General features: G+C 53.6%; 1 protein-coding gene across 2 annotated transcripts in view; it reads left to right on the top strand.

The window, feature by feature from the left end:
* RIN3 (Ras and Rab interactor 3) overlaps positions 1-20,091 on the top strand; it is a 120,751-nt gene that overhangs the window by 63,200 nt on the left and 37,460 nt on the right. For both annotated transcript variants that reach the window (XM_080808129.1, XM_080808130.1), the window contains exons 4-5: positions 13,000-13,072; positions 19,245-19,336. In XM_080808129.1, the coding sequence (XP_080664255.1) occupies positions 13,000-13,072; positions 19,245-19,336 (165 nt within the window). The remainder of the gene's footprint in view (positions 1-12,999; positions 13,073-19,244; positions 19,337-20,091) is intronic.

Genomic DNA, 20,091 nt, shown 5'->3' with positions numbered 1-20,091 from the left:
TAACCAGGACAGGTATAATCTTTATTTTACAGATGAAGAAACTGAGGCATAGAGAGGCTACGTGGCTTGCTTGAGGTCATGCATCAGTAACTGGTGGGTCTGGGATTTAAACCCAGCAGCTTGGCCCCCTAGCATGTGTTCGTCACACTAGGCTGTACTGCTCTTGAGTTGAACACATGTTCTGCTCTCAGGGAAACTTCTGTCTACTTCGGTGTGCAAAAACCACACACACTACATAAGCAGAGAATTACATATGGCGTGCACTTAGGCATCTACTCCGTTTAAGGACACAGCGCCGTAGGGATACACAGATGATGATATTAAGAAGATATTGGGCTTTTACTGCAATCGGGGAAACTTCCCGACTTCACTCACCTGGAGGGTGAGTGAGACCCCAGGGGGATGCCTCTGAGGAGTGAGGACATGTGAGCGAGTCCTGTTGGGAGAGAGAGGAAGAGCCCGGGAGGCAGCAAGACAGCATGAGCAAGGACATGGAGTCGCAGAGCGCAGGGCAGCATGCACCCAGGTCTCGATGCTCGGCCTTTATCTAGAAGGCCCTGGGGAAGAACCCCTGACAGAAGGACATTAAAAATGGGGGGTGGGAGTGGGGGACATGATCTCATGTGCCTTTTAAACAGAAGCCCCTGGGTTTGGCCAGCTGGCTGGCTCAGTGGGTGGAGCATGTGACTCTTGATCTTGGGGTTGTAGGTTCAAGCCCCACAGTGGGTATAGAGATTACCTAAAAATAAAATCGATCAATAGAGAGACAGATGCCCCTCACTGCTGGGGGGGGCCGGCATGCAGAGGCTGGAGTGCAGGGTAGACCCCCCCCCAGGATGCAGACCAGAGGGGACTTGGCAGTGATGCTGGGGCAACATGGTGGGGCCAGATGTGGGAGGAGGAGGCATACTCCCGAGATACTCAGGAGGAGGACTGACAGCACAGGTTGGCAGAAATGGCTGAGAAGGAAGAGGGGCCAGTAGGCGCCTGGTGTCAGGGACCTGTGGCTTCGTCACCCTAGGTCGAGGGGAAGAATGATTGGCGGGAGTGACAGCAAGGGACGGGGGAGCCACGGTGCCTGGGAGAAAGAAGCCCATCGCCATCACCCCAGTGCCTGGCACATAGTCAATGCTCAGCAAATATTTGCTGAACGAAAATTGAATAAACCCATGGCTCCAGGGCTCAGGAGGGAGGGCAGAGCCCCAGAGCTTTGAGAGTGTCTGGAGCATGAGATGCTAACTCTCCAGGGTCCCTCTGGGATGGTCACATCCTTTGGGGTCAAGATACCTGTTTCCATCTCTGTTCTTACTGGGCTGTGGAATTGCCCTCTGGTAACTAAGGGGAAATCTGAATGAGATGTCGGGCTGGACGAACTGCCAGAGAATTTGGAGCCCCAATCCCTGGGAGGTCACAGGAACCTCCCTGTGTCAGTGGAGACTCTTCTCTGTGCAGCAGCAGTGAGCGTGTCCCCTTTCCTGACCAGGAGCATTTATGGCGATTCAGGAAGGCACGCGGCCCGATGTGTGTGTGTGTGGGAGGGGGGGGTCCTGGGGTCTATAAATACCACCCCCCCCACATTCAGAACCAGTGAGGAGCTAGAGAGAACACCCACTTGCCCACTGATGGGCTGATTTGGGGGTGCAGTTTGACCTACACCCACAATCCAGTGCCCTATCGCCCCCACTGAATTTGCTCCCTAGAACTGTAGGCCTCCCCCTGTCGAGGGCTGAGCCTGCCCCAGGATGCTGCCACCAGGGGCGGCAGAGAAGAAAGCGGCATCCCGATCCGGAGCCCTGGGCTGGGTGTTTGCCAGCTGGTGTTCCAGCAGCATCTGGAAGCCAGTGAAACGTCAGTTGCCCTGAAACTGCTCCCTAGTTCTTGATTCCGTGCCCCAGTTCGTGGTGCTGCGGGTGAAGGGGATGGGGGAAGATTCCTATGATTCAGAGTCCCGGGGGGCACTCCTGTCTTCCAGTCTGTTCCACCGCGAGCTCGGATGTTGGGCCCCTGGCAGCTCGCTAGGTGTGGGCATCCTGCCGGTTGTTCCGGGAGCATGCACTGCCTCTTCCTCTACAGCCAGATTTCTGAAATTCGGTACACTTGACATTTGGAGCTGGATCATTCTTTGCCCCAGGGGTGGGGAGGTGGGGGTGGGGGGACTGTCCCATGTACTCTCGGAGGTTTAACTGCATCTCTGACCACCCCCCATGTCAGAAGTACCACCTCCCCAGCCCCCCGGATGTGACAACCTAAGATGCCTCCCCACATTGCCAGAAGTGCCCTGGGGGACAGATTGACTCCCGATTGAGAACACTGCTTCAGGCTCTGGCTTCCCCTGCAACAGCCTTGAGCCACACATGACTGTGGAACATGTAAGAGGTGGCGAGTTGGAATTGAGATGGGCTCTCAGTTCAAATTCACACAAGATTTTAGAGAACACCTGGGTGGCTCAGTATGATAAGCGTTTGCCTTTGGCTCAGGTCACGATCCCAGGGTGGGGAGCCTGCTTCTCCCTCTCTGCTCCCCCTGCTTGTGCACTCTTGAAAATAAAAAATAATAAGAATAATAAAAATAAATTCATGCAAGATTTTGCATAGTATGAAGAAATGTGAACTATCCACTGATAATTTTTTATATGTATGATTTGTCGAACTGGTAATATTTTAGATATTTTGTGTTGAATAGAATATAGTATTAGGATTCATGTGACCTGATTCTGTTCACCGTTTCTGCTGTGACTGTGGAAACTTGAGAATTGTGCATGTAGTTTGCATTCTGTTTCTCCAAGACAGTGGGGTCTGGAGAACCAACAGGAGTGTGCTCCCCAAGGAGGACTACAGAGTCAGTCCTGGTTTCACTTCCTAGCTCTGTGACCTCTGGCAAGCCACTGAACCTCTCTGGGCCTCCCCCTGCTTTCGTAAGTGGTGGTCACTTTTCTTTTGGACCTCAGATAAAGATTTGCAAACTCAGGGGTAAGATCCTGAAGTTGAACCCGGGTTGTTTTCTGAGCTGGGTTGTTTCTTGATGGGTCCTTCTCTGGAACTCAGGGCTGTTCTCGCCAGCAGGGCAGTGCCGTGGGCCGCCTCCTTTTCTTCCTTCAGCCCAGCAGAGCAAAGCATTTCTTCTTGACGGGGACCACCAAAGACACCTCCTGGCCCCTGAGTGTGAGCTGAGAAGCAGGCAGATGGCTTGCCCAGACTTCCAGCTCATTCTCTGTGGGTAACGAGACCCCCTGCTGGCGGACAGCCTGCCTCTGCTCGCTCTCCCCCACCCCTTCCCACCCCTTCTCCCCAAACACCTCCCGGTCTGCTTGGTCTGCTTACTCTTTGGTCTCCCCTGACAATTGGCAGTTCACTCCTCTGTCTAATGGGTCCCCTTCTGTTCTGGCATCTGAACCTTTACCTAGTTCCCAGGCAAAGTCCCATCTGCGTTGTGACAGTTGGTTCCGTATTCCTTTCCCAGACTTAAAGCCTCATCCACACGTTGCTAAATATGGAAGAGCACCATCCAGGAAAAGGAATCTTTTATCACAGCTTGGACAGCCCAGTGGCAGCGGCTGCCAATGTGGCTGCCAGCATGGGACTCCAGGGGAGTGCTGTTCACAATGGGGATGCTGAGCCTGCGTGTCATCCGTGTCATCCGGGCAAGGTCCTGGCTCTGGGGTGGTGAGGAGGGAGGACACCTGACTCCCGCTCTCCCGGGAGCTTCGTTCTGGGCTGGAGTCAGGCCTGGGAACACAGCAGGATGTGGCAAAATGTGAACCCAGCGCCACAGCCGCCAGGAGGGCTTCCCCCAGGGTGACATGGGGCCTGCCTAGTGTGACCCATGGGAAGGCGTCTCTGCTAGCTGCAGGGACACATTGAGTGCATTCCAGTAGGAAGGGCTGGGATGCCCTCCCTCCACCGTCTGCCACCTCTCCAAAGCAAAAGGTGCCTCCTATACCAGGTTCCCTGGCTGTAGGCACCTTGTCGTGACTGTGGCCTCTGGGCCACTTTTTTAACCTCTCTGAGCCTCATTTCCTTGCCTCTAAAATGAGGATAATGGAATTCGTCGTGATGATTAGAAATAGAGGCTGGCACACCGTCTGCAACTAATAAATGGTAGATAATACTCTTATTAGTATTGTTGTTATTATTATTGAAACCTTGAAAACAATACCCTTCCATTATTAATCAGGAGGCTCAAAGCCCGTGCTGGGATTTGGGAGAAGGGGGCAGAACGACAGCAATCACAATCAGAACCTAGATTCCAGAGAGCACCACAGTCAAACTCTGAAAAGCACCCAAATTAATCTCTCTCAAAAGATGATGACATAATTTCTCTGTACCTCAGTTTCCCCATCTGTGCAGTGAGGGAGTTTGGACTGGAGTTGCCCCTAAGGGCCTTTCCATTCTGGCTTTCCGTGGTTCCCCATCCACTAGGAGGAACATTTGGGTGTGGTCAGGTCTCTAGTCTGAGCCAATCTGGGGTGTGGTGTAGAACTCAGTAAAAAGGACGTTGTGGTATTTTATTCATCTTAAAATTCTTAAGATGAAATCAAGAGGAAATTGCTCCTTATGCCAACCGCAACCAGCAAAGATGGCCATGACTTATAACCAGGGCTGCCGTGGACAGTTGTATAGCTTGTGCACTGCCCAGAAGTGCTTCGTTGGTGATTTAAATGGGGGTTGAAATCTAGCTGGTGTTCTGCTTGTCACGTTGTGCAGTTTAGTGCAGGGCTGTAGCCACTTAAAAGAGGAGGCACCTCCCTGCTCCCTTGTGAGATCCTATAGGGGGGCATTAGGAGCATTTGGAAGCAGCCCCCTGCTTGGCCCCTGACTGTGGCTGGCAGGTCCTCTCTGTTCTTTTCCCTGTCAGCCTCCCTGCAGCTCATACCCTCCCCTTAGAGACCTGTGGTTGATGGAGGAGATGTGGTGGAGACAGTTAAGAGAGGATGAGTTTACACTGAAAAACCTTGGAGCTCAGGGGGCTGGGGGGTTTTACAGAGGGCGGCTCGGGCAGGCTGGTAAATAGTGCAGGGGCTCCAGGCCAGCCGATGAGCCACAGGCCAAGGTGTCCACCCTGGACCATCTGTGCCGGGCAAGGAGAGAGAAAGGGATCTGTCTCCAGCACATTTTCAAACTGTCTTCCTCTCCCAGGTCCCTGCCCTCCCTCCACAGACCTTCAGACCCTATGCTGTCTGTGGTACAGGGGCTGCCATTCCTCACTCAGGATCTGGGCGGGGCGCCAGCCTCTGCACAAGGAGCCAGAGGGCCAAGGAGGGCCTCAGCTACTCTCATGCTCACTTGGCAGTTAGAGAAAGCAAGTCTCTGAGAAGGAGGGCTTTGGGCTCTGGGCATGTGGCCGCTGGAACCAGGAGCCCGTGCCTGGCCAGTATGGTCCACGTTTAGGCTTTGCCTGGAGCAGGGCCGAAAGTTTGCACCACTCTGTGCTCCAGTCCTTGTACGGTCAGGCAGAAGGGCTGCCTAGAGGACACGGGAGATCTGCTGTCCAGCGGGAGATTGTCTGCACTCTGTTCTGGCAGCTTCTCCTTCTGCTGGAGCCAGCCATTCCAGAAGCCCCAGTCTAGCAGCACCCTTCCTTGGCAGGGAGAGGGCTGTTCTCCCATTTCACAGGTGAGGCAGCTGCCCTCTGCAGCGTCATCTGGAAGCAAGGGGATGCCAGAGCTAGGCCTGGAACTTCGGGGTCCCTCTGGACTGAAAAATTGCTGTTTTCCCCCACTTTCAGGCCTGGGAGCAGGGGAGTTCATTTTCATCTACTGCAAAAAAATTGGGCCTTTGGACAGGAAACAGTCCTCTTCCCACCTCAGCCACACAAGGGCCAGGTGGGGGTTCCCATGGCAGCCATACTATGGCTCCCCGGCAGCCAGAAGGCACCTGTGACCTCCCAAGAGGGGAAGGAGCCAAGAGGGACAGGAGGCCTCTGGGCGGGTGGGCCTGGCCACACCTGCCAGGCCTGCTGCTGACTCTCCCTCCTGCTTCCAGCTGGGAACCACTCCCCAGCTTCTTGTCTCTGGGGCTTTTTATTCTCAGGGTCTGCACCTCTGGCCTTTCCAGTTGGGGACCCAGGTTGGCAAGCTAGTGTACCTTTTAGGAAGCGGGATGAGAATCCATTAAGATCCGTCTTCCAGCCATTCTAGGTGATAGGGTTCAGGGAAGGTTGGCTCAGCAGTGTCACATAAAGCATTGGAGGAGGGCCACTTCCTGGATTCCCCCCCTCCCCCCAACAACGGGGAGGGATGGCCTTTTCTCTTCAAGGATGAGCCCTGGGAGAGGTCTGTGACTCTGCCTCTCCTTCCAGCCCATGGTCCTTCCTGCATCCCTCTGGGGACCCTTTCCTCCTGGGGCAGTTCTCATCCATCCAATGCTCATTCTATAAACATGCATACTGAGGCCTTGCTTCATGCAAGATTTTCTCTAAGGTGAAATCAGTTACACCTCTCCCATCCACACCCCCACCAAATTTTAAAGAGAAGGAGCTGATTGTTTGAATCTCTATCCTTCGGCGGATGTCCTAGATAGGTCCTGTGGCCAGACCATTGGCAAATTCCCTGCTTCTACCGGGAGGCTCGCTTTCAATTTCTATATCCATCTGCCCTTTTTATCAAGATGATGAGCACAATAAATATTTGTCGATAAATGAGTACATAATGAAAATATCCCAGCTACAGAGGAACTCTGATTGAGCCCTTCAAAACAAAACAACAAACAACCTGATTGAAAAATGGGCCAAGAACTTAAATAGGTACTTCTCCAAAAAAGTGACACGAAAGGCTACTAAGCACAAAGAGAGAGGCTAGCATCACCCATCATCGCGGAAATGCAGATCAAAAACCACAATGAGATACCGCTTCATCCACACCAGGATGGCTGTAGTCAAAAAGGATTAGCAAAGAGTGGAGAAGTTGGAACCCTCGTATGTTGCAAGCAGAGAGTGAAATGGTGCAGTCACTTAGAAAACAGTTGGCAGTTTCTTAAACATACAGAGTTACTGTATGACCCCAAATTCCACTTCTGAGTCTGTACTCAACAGAAATGAAAATGTATGTCCGCACAAAAACGTGTACACACGTTTGCGGCAGTAGTATTTGTGGTAGCCAAAACATGGAGACAGCCCAAACACCCATCAGTGATAAATGGGTGAACAAAATGTGGTCCATCCAAACAATAGAATTTTATACAGCCATAAAGAAGACTGAAGCATGGACCCATCCTACGACATGGACAAGCCTTGAAAACATTGTGCTAGGTGGAAAAAGCCAGGCACAAGGGACCACACACCGTATCATTCCACTTACATGAAATGTCTAGAACAGGCAAATCCATAAGGACAGAACATAGATTAGTGGTTGCCAGGGGCCACGGGAGAGGGAGGGCTGGAGAGTGATGCTGGTGGGTATAGGGTCTCTTTTCTGGGATAATGAAAATGTTCTAAAATTGATTGTGGTGATGGTTGCACAACTCTTTACGTGCCTCCATGCCCTAAGACCATTGAATTGTGCACTTCAAATTGGCAAATTGGATGGTATGTGAATGATCTCTTAATAAAGCAGTTTAAAAAAACCCTCAACATTAAAACAACAACAACAACAACAACAAAACCTGTCCGGTTAGAAAATGGGCAAAAGGCATGAACAGACATTTCTCCAAAGAGGATATACAGATGGCAAATAATCACATGAAAGGATGTCTCATGTCCTTTCGAAATTCAAATTAAAACAGCCATGAGATCTCATTCTACACCAATCAGAAAGGCTAACATAAAAAATAACAAAAATGCCATGCTGACGAGCATGAGGAAAACTGGGTCCCTCCCACGTTGCTGGGGGGATGTAAAATGGTACAGACACTCAGGAAAATGGTTTGGCAGTTCCTTTGAAACATGATGTTAGACTTTACCATATTCCCAGTGATTGTTCTCTTGGGAAACCTAGAGAAGGGAAGATGTACATTCACATAGAAACTTGTACACAAATGTCTACAGCAGCTTTGTGCATAATAACTAAAAACTAAAAACATAATAAATAAAGCTCCTCAGTGGCTCTGTGCACCTGCCTTCAGCTCAGGTCATGATCTGGGGATCCTGGAATTCAGTCGGGCTCCCTGCTCAGCGGGAGTCTGCTTCTCCCTCTCCTTGTGTCCACACTTATGCACACTCATATGCTTGCTCGCTCTCTCTCTCTCTCTCTGTCAAATAAATAAATAAAATCTTAAAAAAAAAATAACCAAAAACTGGAAACAGAGTGAATGGCCAAGCGAACTGGCCTGCCCGGCCCAAAAAATAGTCCTCAGCAGTGAAAAGGAACAGGCTGTTGGTCCACTCAGCAACTTGGAGGACCCTGGAGGAAATTAGGCTAAGTGGAAAAAGCCAATGTCAATTGAACGGAATTTCTTTAAAGAAAGAAAGAAAGAAAAAAAGATCTACTAGTTTTCTGGTCTTTGTGACTATTTCACCTTGACATTGAGGTTGTAAATGCTAGCAGCCAGCCGGTGTGCAAGGACATGGCATCTCTATGCTGTCCCATTTCAGCGTTGGTGGTGAGTCGTCAGGTAAAAAATTTCCTTTTCCCGAAGCAGAAGCGGTGTCTTGTCATCGTCACCTGGGCCAGGTGTGACCGATGGGGACCCCCTCTCCTGTCTTACCCTTTGGGTGAGAAATGCATTAGATGGGGTCTGGCATGTGCCCACCGAGGCTGTGGCTGAGGATCCCAGAGACCATCCAGCGGGGGGCTTGCTGCTGGCGCTTGTCCAAGGTGACCAGTTGGAACCAGCATCTCTGTTGGGGGGGCTCCCTAGCTGGGCTCCCTCCCACAGCTCCCTTGGGCAGCAGCCAAGGGCAGAGTGCCCACCAGGCATTCCTGAGGCTCTTTCTGAAGCTGGCTTCGCAGAGTAAGGGACGGTGTGGTCCCCTCAGTGTTGGGGGCCATGGGGGCCTTGTAGGCTGTGCCTGGCAGGGCTGTGAGTGGCCTCTGAAGCGGCCTCAGCTGAGAGGACACTGGCAACCAATCAGCTTTAGAGGAAAATTTACAGAGAATTTTAGAAGATTAGAGAAAAATGTAGAGACACTTGACAGTTTCTTTACCTACTGAAATCATAGATGCCTGTTATAAAAATCCCAGAAAAACATACTACAGGCAGTGAAATACAGTCTACTCTTGGTGTACGGGTTTCTTTTTCTTTTTTTTTTTTAAATAATGGCTTTACTGAGAGTTATTTATTAATACATTCAATATCCTACAATTCACCCACTTAGGGTGCTCTGTCCGAAGGATTTTGGTGCCTTCACAGTGGTCCATCCCTCACCATAGGTCCGAGAACATTTGTACTTAATGCTATGAGTTGTACCCATAAGGCGGTTAAAAAGCTAAATTGTGGGGGCGCCTGGGTGTCTCTAGGTTGAAGCCTCTGCCTTCAGCTCAGGTCATGATCTCAGGGTCCTGGGATCAAGCCCCACATCGGGCTCTCTGCTCAGCGGGGAACCTGCTTCCTCCTCTCTCTCTGCCTGCCTCTCTGCCTACTTGTAATCTCTATCAAATAAATAAATAAAAATCTTTAAAAAAAAAAAAAAAAAAGCTAAATTGTGTAAGAGGGATCCTTGTCCACGGGGAAAGAGCACGAGCGAGCACCTGGAGGGTGGAATGTGGACTGGGTTGATGGGATCAAGTGAGGAAAACGCCTCCCCCATTCCCCACCCCCACCCCCCACCTCCACCAAGGGACAGGTTTTCTACTGAGGAGCCATAGAAAATAATGCCAAGCAAAGCCACAAAAAATCCTTCCATCTCCAGCCCTACCTCACGCTGTGACTAGCTTACTGTTTGTTTGTTTTTAAGATTTTATTTATTTATTTGTCAGAGAGAGAGAGAGAGAGAGAGAGCACAAGCTGGGGGAGATGCAGGCACAGGGAGAGGGAGAAGCAGGTTCCCCACTGAGTAAGGAGCCTGACACAGGGCTCCATCTCACACCCTTGGGATCATGACCTGAGCCAAAAGCAGACACTTCACTGACTGAGCCACCCAGGCATCCCTCGGCTTGCTTGTTTAAAGTTAGGGTTTAGTAATCCTGTACCCTCGCTGGCTGACCATGCTGTGAACCCTTCTAGAAGCTCCGGTGGATGGGTTTTGCTTATGAGCAGGCACGTGAGTTTCCCAGGGCCGCTGTGACAAAGTCGCACAGGCTGGGTGGCCTAAAGCAACACACACTGATTCTTGCAGTTGTAGAGGCCAGAAATCTGGAATCGAGGTGTGGGCGGGGTGGGTTCTGTCTGCAGATCAGGGAGAATCCTTTCCACCCCTCTCTCCCAGCTGCTGGTGACAACCAGCACTCTGGTGTTGCTTACCCTACAGAGGCCTCACTCCAGTCTCTGCCTGTGTCCTTACGTGGCTTCCCCTGTGTGTGTGTGTGTGTGTGTGTGTGTGTGTGTGTGTGTGTGTCTCCCATGTCTTCATGTTTTTACAAGGACACCATTCATGGAATGTAGGGTTCACCCCAATCCAGTCTGACTGCACGTTTACTGGGTGACCTCTGCAAAGATCCTGTTTCCAAATGAGGTCACAGTCACACGTACCAGGGGTTAGGACTTCATCGTATCTTTTGGGGAGAATGCAGTTCAACCTGTAATAGGGGGCTACTTTATTATCCCTATTTTATAGCTGAAGAAACCCAGGCACAGAGAGGATAGATAACAAGACAATGGAGGCATGCTCACACTCAGGCCAGTGGGCCCAGGCACCCACACCAAGCCACCAGGCCAGAACAGCACAGAACCCAGGGCAGTCCTGGGAGTGCAGCCCGCCCATCACTCATGGGGACAAAGGATTGTCCCTTACCGATGTGCGTTAGCCCAGGCTCCAGAATGGTGGAAGGCTGTCTGTGAGGGTTTCCCCAAGTCTGAGGGATCCCTATGGACTCCTGCAGGGGAGGGCTGACGATCCATGCAGTGGGAGGCCTAAGGTACCCACCCAAGTGCACCCAGGCCTCTTCCCTCTGGCGTCTCCCTCCCAGATGGCTATTTAATAAACATGTATTGATCTCCCAAACTGCACCCATGCTGTGCTGGGTCCTGGGGGAGACTCAGATTTGGGCCACACCCTGGCCCTGGCAAGCGCGAGCTCCCCCAGCTGGTCCGTGGGGTGATGGGAGGCTGTTGCCACCATCTGTGTATGGATAGCGTGGAAGATGTGGAGGGTACCCGGGGCTGGGGCAGAAGAGGTCAAGTTAAATAGAAACCAAGAGCTTTCACTGTGGCTCACGATTTTATAGATCTGCAAGTTTAACAGTACAAAGTTGACTGGGCCACTATGTCTACACCCGTGCCCCTGGGCCCCAAAAAGGAATGAGCTCTGGTGCCTGCACCCCAGCTGCTGCCCAGCAAGGTGACGGTTGGTAAACTGAGGCTAAGGGAAGTATGGCTTTACATAGTACCCGGAGGCACAGAAGGGGGTGTGGCTGACTTTATCTTAAAGCTACTACTGAGCATGCCCTCCCAGTGTGCTACGCTTGGCTTCCTGCGTGCGTCACTACGAACCCTGCCTTCAGGGATCCCACTTTATAGACCGAGCTCTCCCTACCTCTTGAGGCTACAGGATGTCTTTTTGGCCCCAGGGTCCCTGGTCCCTCGCGTCTTGAGAAAGTCAGCGATGTACCAAATGCCAGCACTAGGTGGCGCTGTGGACTGCCCCACCGCTATTAGTTCACAGAGAGTGGACTGACGTTTCTGACTTTTCCCAGTACCACGGGTCCTATAATGTACTTAGCATTTTTCTTTAAACTCCCTTTTAAAGTGTTTATAGCTATCCTAGTGGGAAACCATTATTTCTTTGCCATAAATAGATGATGAATGTGAACTTTAAAAAAATCACATTAACTGTTGAGCACAGTGTCTAGTATGTTGAAAGAAGGCAGATATAAAAATGAAGCTGTTGGAACAAAACATGTCAGTTCGTGTGTGCCCCTCTCGCAGAGCACCAATGCAGCGAAGCACTGTCCTGGGCTCCAAAAACAGGACAGCTTGCTGTCAGCGAGATGCGGGCGTGTTTAGGGTGGGAAAGTCTCCCTCCTTATGCAGCTGGAGGAGCTGAGCTCCTGGTTGGAGCCAGGCCTGGGACCCAGGTCCCACCTCCCCTTCTACCGCACGGATGTGAGAAGAACCTGAGGAAACTAGAACTGAAATGTGACACACTCAGTTTTTCGGTGCTTCTGATGCCAAAGACAGTTCACTGCGGGCGTCCCCTGTTGGGCATATGGCGCCCTGGGGTGACAGTCAGGCGTCGTGAGGGTGGATGTCAGCCGAGATGGGCAGTGGGCCTCAACCAGCTCACGTAGCTTCTCTGGGGCCCTTGCCCTGAGGGTCCCGAGCAGGGTGTGGCACCATGTTCCCCTTTCTGGCACAGTCCAGCACCCTGCCTGCCCCTCTGACGAGCCATATCCACCATAGGATGGGATCTTGGCCAAATGCATTGGTCCCTCTTTGTTGTCAGAGCTGGAAAATATCGGGGTCACCCTCACTCTTGGGTTACCCATGCAGCCAAATCAAGGAAGGTTCTCATAGGCCCAAGCTTTCTTGGGAGAAGGGCCAGTGGCCCTGGGCTGTCATTGCTGTATCTCCTGGAGGCCAAGACTGATCTGGGCAACTTGCCTCCTGCTGGTGCCTCCTTGCTGAGCTCCTTGTCAGGCCGAGACAACCCCGATCCATTAGATGTTTGATTCTGCTCCTACAATCTAGAGTTGCTTGTGTCATTTTGCCCCCAAATGATGACTGTAGATTAAAGACAACACCAACTGCTGTAATAATCCCCCGAAATCTCAGTGGAATAACACCATAGGAGGTCGGTTCCCGCTCCCCTGTGGTCAGATTGGCAACCGATATGTATGAAGCTGCAGATGCCAGGCCCTGTAGCAGGTGCTGGGCCCCACTGTGAAGATGGCAGTCACGGCCCCCCACCCTCAGAGAGCCTCCTCTCTGGCAGGGACATTCACCCAAGGCTTTTGTCATCTCTCCGCAGTATTGTACTTGGAAGGCTCGGTTCTTGTGTTTGAGGACATCTTCAGACTGATCGCATTCTACTGTGTCAGTAGGTGAGTATGCCTGGCCCACAGAGGGGCATCAGGGTGCAACAGACATCCCTGCACCCTGGGGTGGGGGCAAGGGTCCCGGGGAGGCCCCCAGAAGGAAAGGTGCAGCCCAGAGGGTGCAGAGAGAGGGGACAGTCCCTGGCTTTGCCCTGGTAACCATGAGGGAAGGGGTGGGCTCTGAGGCTCCCTTGGGCTGGCCTCGCAGGATCCCACCCCCATCACCCCCTGCCCCCTGGCTCACTGCCCCTCACCCCAGCTTCCGGGACGCCCTGGAGCCCCGTGCTGACCTGACCCCCCCTGTTGCAGGGGTGGCAGATGGCACTTCCTGTGGGGACAACAGGAAGGGCAGATACCCCTCAGTGGGACAGAGCCTGTGATTCTGAAGTCACTGCTGGGTGGGGTGGGTGACTGATCACCACCCTCAGAGCCGCTCTGTTTACTCAGAACTGGTTTCAGGTCAACAGGAACGTAAAAATACATCTTCGCACCGTCATGGCTTAAGCTGCAGGGCCTTGACAAGGAGGGCAGGACAGGGTGTCTCGGGGTTCGGGGCTCCAGGCCCATATCTCTGTGCTGCGGAGAGACCCATCCTTGCTGCCACTCAGTGACAACCGTGCTCATCCCAGAAGAGCCCTCTCGCCTAGCGGGCCCCTCCTGGGCTCTGGCGGGCAGGAAGGGTGATGCTGGCAACGGCAGCTGTCAGCCATGGCCACCTGTCGGGAGCTCACCGATACGCGGTGCTGCGCTGTCCATTACCTTCATAAATCTGGCAGACAGTTCCCATTTCACAGATGAGGAAGCTGAGACCAAGAGAAGGAACTTGCTCAGGTGGCGCAGCTGGTTAAAGGCAGGGTGGAGATTCAAGGTACGTAAAGCTCCGAGGTCCGTGAGCTTTGCTACGACCGCCCCACTGTGTGCCTCTCACGCTAATTCGGACGACCTAGCATGTTCCTCCGGGTGTGCCAGGCAAAGCCCCCGAGGCCCCCGGGGCCATGGTGTACTTTGACATGCCAAGCTCTCAGGCGGACAGGCCCGTCCGGGTTCTGAGAGGTTCTTATCTCAGACGGGTGTGCCCAGCATGGTGCTGGGCACAGGCCAGGTGCTTTGAATGAAGAAATAAACAATGACATAATCCCCGAGCCCACAGCTTGAGCTCATTACCTCATCTCTCTGAGGCGCAACTTCTTCTTCTGTGAAATGGGGGTGCTGATGCCCGTTAGAGGGGTGCTGGAGAAGGGGAGGATAAAGACACAGCACACTGCCCATCAGCCAGAAGGTGTCCTAGTTCCTTTTCCGCTGGGCTCAGTGACTTTGTCTGTCCGGGAAGATCTGGAGCCCTAGTCACCAAGCTCACACAATCACCTCCCAACCGTCCGGCCTCCGGAGGCTGTTTCTCTGTGTTCCAGAGAAGCCGGTACCTGTTTGCCCGCCCTCCACTGCTCGGAAACCACAAGGAGATCACAGGGCACAGAGCCCATATGTTTAGGTGTCAACGTGCTGTATTTGGCGACAGCACCAAAGCCATGTGTCAGGGGTGCGGTGCCGTGGAAGAACCCCAGTTTAGGAGCTGGAGACTGTCACCAGGCTGTCACCTGGCCTATCCTGCCTGTGGTGACCTCACCTGTCAAAGGGATGATAGAGGAGGAGCAACACAGTGCCAGAGCGCTCATTGGAGGCATGCGCTTCTCCCTGCCCCGCCACGCCCCCTCCCCCGCCACGCCATGCCCCCCAGCCCACAACATCCTGCCCCCAACACGCAGGAAGCTACAGGTTCCACTTAGGGGAGCTCCTCCGAATGCTCCAGGCTGGAGGGTAGTCTGGTGTGAGGACTAGAGAGGCTTCCCAGACCAGCCTGGGTCCCATATCGCCCAGGGGGCCAGTGAAAAATACAGACTCCTGCCCCCCCCAACCCCGAGACTGATTCAGCAGCTCTGGGTTGGGGCACAGTAATAGCTTAGCCGAGGGGTGCACTTACAGGCAAGAGCTGAGAGGACTTGCTCCCCCCTCTCAAGGAGAGCACAGTGGGGTGGAAGGGGGAGCAGGATGGGGCAGGCAGAGAAGCCCAGCAAGGACACGATTGCAGGAGGCATCCCAGACTCAGCGGGACCCCAGGGGCTTTCCTGAGCATAGGCGAGACCTCGGGGTCATCTACCAAAAGCCAGTGGGGCTGGGCTTTTGTGCCCCCAAAGCGGAGGCATTTGTGGCTCCCCCGGGGCTGGTGGGACAGGCTGTGAGGCTCCAGCATGTCAGGACAAGCCACTGAGGGCCGCAGGTGCCAGCCCTCGGGAGCAAGCCGCACTGAGGCTGCGCTGGGGGTGGGGCGGGGGTGAGGGCGGCGGGTGGGCAGAGCCAGTGACAGGCATCCACGGGTCCGGGTGGGACGGCAGCGTCGACGGTGCAGACCAGCTCCCACTGACCCAATGTCTGTGCTGCTGAGTCGGCTTGGTCTGTGCTCTGCCCACAGAGTCCTTTCTAACCCCTACTGCGGCCTTGTGGGATAGGTGTTCTCACCTGGAGACCCACTCCAGGGGCAGATGCCTCCTGTCCCCAGGTTGTGCTGGGGGTCCAACCCGAAGATCCCTGCAAGGGCTTGCCAGAGGGCCTGGCCTGTGTTCTTACAGACAGGGAAACTGAGGCTGGCGATGTCTCCAGCTCGGGTTGCACAGCTGAGTTCTCAGCCAATTTGACCCAAGCTTGTCTGGACTCCTGAGCCCCGGGTACTTCTTCCTGGCACCTCTGTACAGGCCTGGGGGCGAGAGGGTGCGCGCGTTGCTCCCCTTCAGTGCTCCCCTTCCATTAATGGGAGGGTCTGGGCCTTCTTGTAGAAGAGGTGACATCGGAGGCCAGGCAAGGAAGGGCAGGAAGAGAATTCTAGGTAATGGAAACAGCACAGGCAAAAACTTGGCAGTGGGAAGCTTGGGCATGGCTGCAGGAGGAGAACCAGACACATGGGTGGGGATGAGAGGGGAGACCTTGAATGCCATGCCCAGGAGCTGTGAGGACATCAGCTCCCCATCAGTGCGCACTGTAGCAGAGCTGCAGAGCTGCAGTAGGTGGTGGAATCGAGGCAAGGGGAGAGGGGAGACCAGTCCGGGGCCAAAGCAGCCACGCAGGCACTATGAGGAGGCCCCTGCCTCAGCAACAGTTGGAGGAACTGAGCAGGGTGGGGACAGCCACTGCAGAGAGGAGTAGGGGAGCAGAGGAGCCAAGGAGATGTTGGGGCTCCTTTCCAGAGCAACAGAGGCATGAACACACTTGGTCGCTTCTGGAACACTTCGTACAAACCAGGAACACTACTAAGCCCCTTAGAAAGATTGTGAGGACAAATTCTCAGCAGGCCCAGGAGTCAGTAGCCTTGTGAACTGGGGGCCGTTAGCCTCTGGGCAGGGTTGCTGAGACCTCAGGGGAAGAGAGAACTAGCATAAACTAGATAGTATCATTGGTATGTGGTGTTTTTCAATCCTGGGTAATAGCCCAGGAGGGAGTGGAGTATAACATGGAAGTATATCTGGTTTGGTCTTTGTCCCCATTCCTGACACAAAGCTCCTAAAACCCTTTGGGATTTCCCAAGTGATAGGGTGGGTTTTGTTGGTCCTAATGAGCCCCCTTCAGTGCTCTCTGAGTTTGTGCTAAGAGCTGACCCAGGCAGGGCCCCTAGGTGGCCTCAGGAGGGGCTGGTGACAGGGAGACCCCATGTTTGGAGGACTGGAACTTTCAGCCCCACCCACCGACCTCCCACTCCTATGACCCTAGAGGGGGTCATAACATCCGTCTGTTGGATCATGACGGCTATCCTTTTTTTTTTTCCTTACGATTTTATTTACTTATTTGAGAGGGAGCGAGAGCAAGGATACAAAAGCGGGGGGGTGGGGCAGAGGGAGAGACTATCCCAGCAGACTCCCCACTGAGCATGGAGCCTAACATGGGGCTTGATCTCATGACGCTTGAGATCAGATCTGAGCCCAAACCCAGTAGTCGGACTCCTAACCGACTGCGTCACCCAGGCGCCCCATGACTGCTTTCCTTTTAAATGAAAAACTAGACTGGTAAATATTAGAATGTGTCTCATGTAAGTTGGAATAAGTCTTATTTTGTTAAACTCTTGCTCTAGTTACGCATGATTGTGTATGAGTGTGTGAGAGAGTGTGTGCACACACACTGCCTCGTGATGCCAGATGTGGTTCTAACTGGCAGTCATGGTCAAAAAAGTTTGAAAGACACTGGCTAGAACTGAGACCTCTAGGGAAGGACACGTCAGACCCCAGGAGGTTACACAGCTGACTCACCAGCATGTGGGGGGGACATGTTAGAACATTCATTCAGATTCCATTGGAGCATTATTCCATTTTTAAAATTTCTCTTTTTATGAATGCTTTTTAATGGACTTAATAGTCCATTATGTCAGGAAAATACAAGAATGAGCATACATATTATCCTGAGTATGAGAATATATATGTATGGGAATCTATGTGTGAGAATATATGTCTGTATATATATGAGATTGTAAGTATGACACACACACACACTCACACAGGCACGCACACACGCACACACCTGGAGAGGTGCTTAATTTTTATGGTTACCGATAGCCCTTGCTTTTGGGGCCTCTGATTCCGAACATCCCAGTCTGTGTTCATCAGGATCCCCTTGAGAGCTGGTGAAAAATAGGGATTCCTGGCCCACCCCCAGACCCAACCCTGGAAACCTACATGCGTAGTTCTGGGGATCTGCATTTTTAGCATCTCCCCCATGGGATTCTGATCTGGAATAAATTAAGTAATAAAAAGGTATTAACTCCTACCGTAGGGGTGCTGTGTTATAGTAATAGCTGATTACTATATATCGGGGTGCTTGGGGGGTGCAGTCAGTTGAGCGTCCGACTCTTGACTTCAGCTCGGGTCATGATCCCAGGGTTCTGGGATCGAGCCCCGTGTGGGGGCTCTCTGATCAGTGGGGAGTCTGCTTCTCCCTCTGCCTCTGCGCCTCCCCCTGCAAAACAAATACATAAATCTTAAAAAAAAATAGTAATACTGTCATGTGACATAAGGCCTGCAAACACCCAGCCCAGTGCCTGGGCACCTACTAGTTGCCCAGCAAACACCCCCTCCCGTGGGTACTTTCCTTGGATCAGAAGAGGTGGCCTTTGGGTGAAGGGGTGCATTGGCTGTTGTGGCAGGGAGCGGGGACAGATGAAATCCTTGCACATAACCAGGTCATGGAGGAGGAGGTGGTCCATGGTGGCGCAGCCTCAGAGGCTCTGTGGAATCGAAGTAGATGTCGTCACCTGGGATGCACCGAGAGGTGGGAATGAACAAGGCACACGCGCTCTAAGCAAATGAGCGCACCTTCTAGGGAGGCAGCCAGGAGGCCCCTGAGTGTGAGGGAAGGGAGTGCGGTGGGCAGAACGGAGGAGTTGGCACGTGAGGCAGAGTGGGGGCCAGGAAGGCCCTGGAAGGCCCCGGATGCGGCGGTCCCGGGTTGGTGCTGGCTGGCCCCTTGCCGTCCTAGCAGCATCTTGACCAACAGAGGAGGTGGCTGAGAGAGTGTGGGAGACTGCCCTGGGGGCTGGGGGTGGACCCCGGAGGAGCTGAGGGACTCTGCTGCCCATGGCAACATACACAGAGACCCAGGAGCCACTGGAAACCCGGCTGGCAGGCCAGACAGCCATCCAGGTAAACTGAGGCAACATGGGATTGAATGGTACCATCCTGCCAAGTTAGAGATTGGGGGTAGTGGTGGCTTGAGGTGGGAATGAGTGCTGAGGGTGCAGTCTGGGTCGGGGCCTGAGGCGCCCCGAGGGGCTGATTGGTAGCCTTCACTGGGGAAGTCCGACTGGGTGCTCTCTGCCCATCCCCGTCTGGAGCAGCAGTGGGTAGCAGGCAGGAGGGGCTGGGTTCCGCCACCCAGAAGAGCACCCTTAGAGGAAGCTACCTGGGCTTCCCACGGGACAGGAAAACAAGCGACCCAGGGAGAAGAGTCTCCCATTTCTGCGGGTCCCTCAGGGCTGGCCCAGGACTGCATCGGACTGGTTGCTTCCTCATCCACAGGGCTCAGCCCCTCAGCCCCAGGGAAGTTTCTGGTCTGCCTGGAGGCCCCAGCAGCCAACGGGGGGCCGGGGAACGGACACACGGGTCCTTCTCCCCCACATGACCTCCTGCCTTTCCTGTCTCCACAGAGACTTGTTGCCTTTCACACTGAGGCTGCCCCAGGCCATCCTGGAGGCCAGCAGCTTCACAGACCTCGAGACCATCTCCAGCCTGGGCCTGGGTAAGTCCCCTCCAAGGTTCAGGGCAGGGGCAGGGCTTTAGGATGCGACGACCAGAGGGGCACAGGGGCGGGCCCTCGGGCTGAGTCCCAGGTCCTGTGGGACCTCCCGTCTCGCTCCCCAGACTGCCAAGCCCCCGTAGCCCAGAGAGTCTCCCAGTTTTCAAAAGGGCACCTTTTACAACCGCCCAGAAGGTCTGACGCACAGTCTTGTAGGGTCTGGGGAAACCAGGGCCGGTCAGCACAGGCTGACCCCACTGCCAGGACGAGGCTCTGGAAAAGCCTGAGCCAAATACCCAGACCTTCGTCTGCTGACCAGAGCTGGGCACCAGCACGACCCCAGCCCTGGCTCCAGGCCCACCCTCGCCAGAGGCAAGAGCGACAGAAACATGGCTGTGAACCAGATGTGGGGTGAGGGACGGGTCAGTAACCTGCGCAGCCCGAGTGACCTCTCCCCTCAGGTCTGAGGTGGCATAATGACACTTTCAGGGCTTCGTACTTGCTTGGCATTGTCTTTGTGTCATCCTCGTGTCCCCATTTTCAAGATTCAAAAGCACTGAGCACCGCGGAGAAGTGTGTCCAGAGTGGGCCAGGCGGGAAAGCACAGAGCTGGGATGTGTGCCGGGGCCTTTCTGAGCCCAAGCAGGGCCTCCCCACTGGCCCTCAGCAACACCTCATGACCTTCTCCATTGTTCTGCTGCAGTCAGGGCCCAGTTTGAGGCCAAGTCAGCAGGGAGCGGAAGATGCATGGGCTCAGT

The sequence above is a fragment of the Martes martes genome (assembly GCF_963455335.1).
Source record: "Martes martes genome assembly, chromosome: 7".
Classification (NCBI taxonomy): domain Eukaryota; kingdom Metazoa; phylum Chordata; class Mammalia; order Carnivora; family Mustelidae; genus Martes; species Martes martes.
Note: the sequence above shows the minus strand (reverse complement) of the source record. Positions and strands in the feature narration are given on the sequence as shown.